The sequence below is a fragment of the chloroplast genome of Citrus sinensis (genome assembly GCF_022201045.2).
Source record: "Citrus sinensis chloroplast, complete genome".
NCBI classification, from domain to species: domain Eukaryota; kingdom Viridiplantae; phylum Streptophyta; class Magnoliopsida; order Sapindales; family Rutaceae; genus Citrus; species Citrus sinensis.
The window spans coordinates 95,001-97,500 of NC_008334.1; the positions used below are offsets into that span (position 1 = coordinate 95,001).

The 2,500-nt window shown below is 40.2% G+C and overlaps 1 protein-coding gene across 1 annotated transcript in view; it reads left to right on the forward strand. All coding sequences in view use genetic code 11, as the record gives it.

Moving 5' to 3' along the window:
• ycf2 overlaps positions 1 to 2,384 on the forward strand; it is a 6,849-nt gene extending 4,465 nt beyond the window's left edge. Inside the window, exon 1 of the mRNA in view lies at positions 1 to 2,384. This exon is cut by the window's left edge and continues 4,465 nt beyond it. Within this exon, the coding sequence (YP_740519.1) occupies positions 1 to 2,384 (2,384 nt within the window).
• The last annotated feature ends 116 nt before the right edge of the window (positions 2,385 to 2,500 follow it).

The following is a 2,500-nucleotide window of genomic DNA, read 5'->3' on the forward strand; positions in this document are numbered from 1 at the left end:
GAAAAAGAAAAAAGGGGAACGGTGATTGGATTGATGATAAAATAGAATCCTGGGTCGCGAACAGTGATTCGATTGATGATAAAGAAAGAGAATTCTTGGTTCAGTTCTCCACCTTAACCTTAACGACAGAAAAAAGGATTGATCAAATTCTATCGAGTCTGACTCATAGTGATCATTTATCAAAGAATGACTCTGGTTATCAAATGATTGAACAACCGGGAACAATTTACTTACGATACTTAGTTGACATTCATAAAAAGCATTTCATGAATTATGAGTTCAATACATACTGTTTAGCAGAAAGACGGATATTCCTTGCTCATTATCAGACAATCACTTATTCACAAACTTCGTGTGGGGCTAATAGTTTTCATTTCCCATCTCATGGAAAACCCTTTTCGCTCCGCCTAGCCCTATCCCCCTCTAGGGGTATTTTAGTGATAGGTTCTATAGGAACCGGACGCTCCTATTTGGTCAAATACCTAGCGGCAAACTCCTATGTTCCTTTCATTACAGTATTTCTGAACAAGTTCCTGGATAACAAGCCTAAAGGTTTTCTTATTGATGATATCGATGATGCTAGTGACGATATTGATGCTAGTGACGATATCGATCGTGACCTTGATACGGAGCTGGAGCTTCTAACTATGATGAATGCGCTAACTATCGATATGATGTCGGAAATAGGCCGATTTTATATCACCCTTCAATTCGAATTAGCAAAAGCAATGTCTCCTTGCATAATATGGATTCCAAACATTCATGATCTGGATGTGAATGAGTCGAATTACTTATCCCTCGGTCTATTAGTGAACTATCTCTCCAGGGATTGTGAAAGATGTTCCACTAGAAATATTCTTGTTATTGCTTCGACTCATATTCCCCAAAAAGTGGATCCCGCTCTAATAGCCCCGAATAAATTAAATACATGCATTAAGATACGAAGGCTTCTTATTCCACAACAACGAAAGCACTTTTTCACTCTTTCATATACTAGGGGATTTCACTTGGAAAAGAAAATGTTCCATACTAATGGATTCGGGTCCATAACCATGGGTTCCAATGCACGAGATCTTGTAGCACTTACCAATGAGGCCCTATCGATTAGTATTACACAGAAGAAATCAATTATAGACACTAATACAATTAGATCTGCTCTTCATAGACAAACTTGGGATTTGCGATCCCAGGTAAGATCGGTTCAAGATCATGGGATCCTTTTCTATCAGATAGGGAGGGCTGTTGCACAAAATGTACTTCTAAGTAATTGCCCCATAGATCCTATATCTATCTATATGAAGAAGAAATCGTGTAACGAAGGGGATTCTTATTTGTACAAATGGTACTTCGAACTTGGAACGAGCATGAAGAAATTAACGATACTTCTTTATCTTTTGAGTTGTTCTGCCGGATCGGTCGCTCAAGACCTTTGGTCTCTACCCGGACCCGATGAAAAAAACGGGATCACTTCTTCTGGACTCGTTGAGAATGATTCTGATCTAGTCCATGGCCTATTAGAAGTAGAAGGCGCTCTGGTGGGATCCTCGCGGACAGAAAAAGATTGCAGTCGGTTTGATAATGATCGAGTGACATTGCTTCTTCGGCCCGAACCAAGGAATCCCTTAGATATGATGCAAAAAGGATCTTGTTCTATCGTTGATCAGAGATTTCTCTATGAAAAATACGAATCGGAGTTTGAAGAAGGGGAAGGAGAAGGAGTCCTCGACCCGCAACAGATAGAGGAGGATTTATTCAATCACATAGTCTGGGCTCCTAGAATATGGCGCCCCTGGGGCTTTCTATTTGATTGTATCGAAAGGCCCAATGAATTGGGATTTCCCTATCGGGCCGGGTCATTTCGGGGCAAGCGGATCATTTATGATGAAAAGGATGAGCTTCAAGAGAATGATTCGGAGTTCTTGCAGAGTAGAACCATGCAGTACCAGACACGAGATAGATCTTCCAACGAACAAGGCTTTTTTCGAATAAGCCAATTCATTTGGGAACCTGCGGATCCACTCTTTTTCCTATTCAAAGATCAGCCCCTTGTCTCTGTGTTTTCACACCGAGAATTCTTTGCAGATGAAGAGATGTCAAAGGGGCTTCTTACTTCCCAACCAGATCCTCCTACATCTATATATAAACGCTGGTTTATCAAGAATACGCAAGAAAAGCACTTCGAATTGTTGATTCATCGCCAGAGATGGCTTAGAACCAATAGTTCATTATCTAATGGATTTTTCCGTTCTAATACTCCATCCGAGAGTTATCAGTATTTATCAAATCTGTTCCTATCTAACGGAACGCTATTGGATCAAATGACAAAGACATTGTTGAGAAAAAGATGGCTTTTTCCGGATGAAATGAAAATTGGATTCATGTAACAGGAGAAAGGTTTCCCATTACTTAGCCGGAAAGATATGTGGCCATGAAATAGGGATTAAGTGGAAGAGAATTGACTGGGTGGTAGAGTCGTGGAAACACCTGTTTCTTCCATATT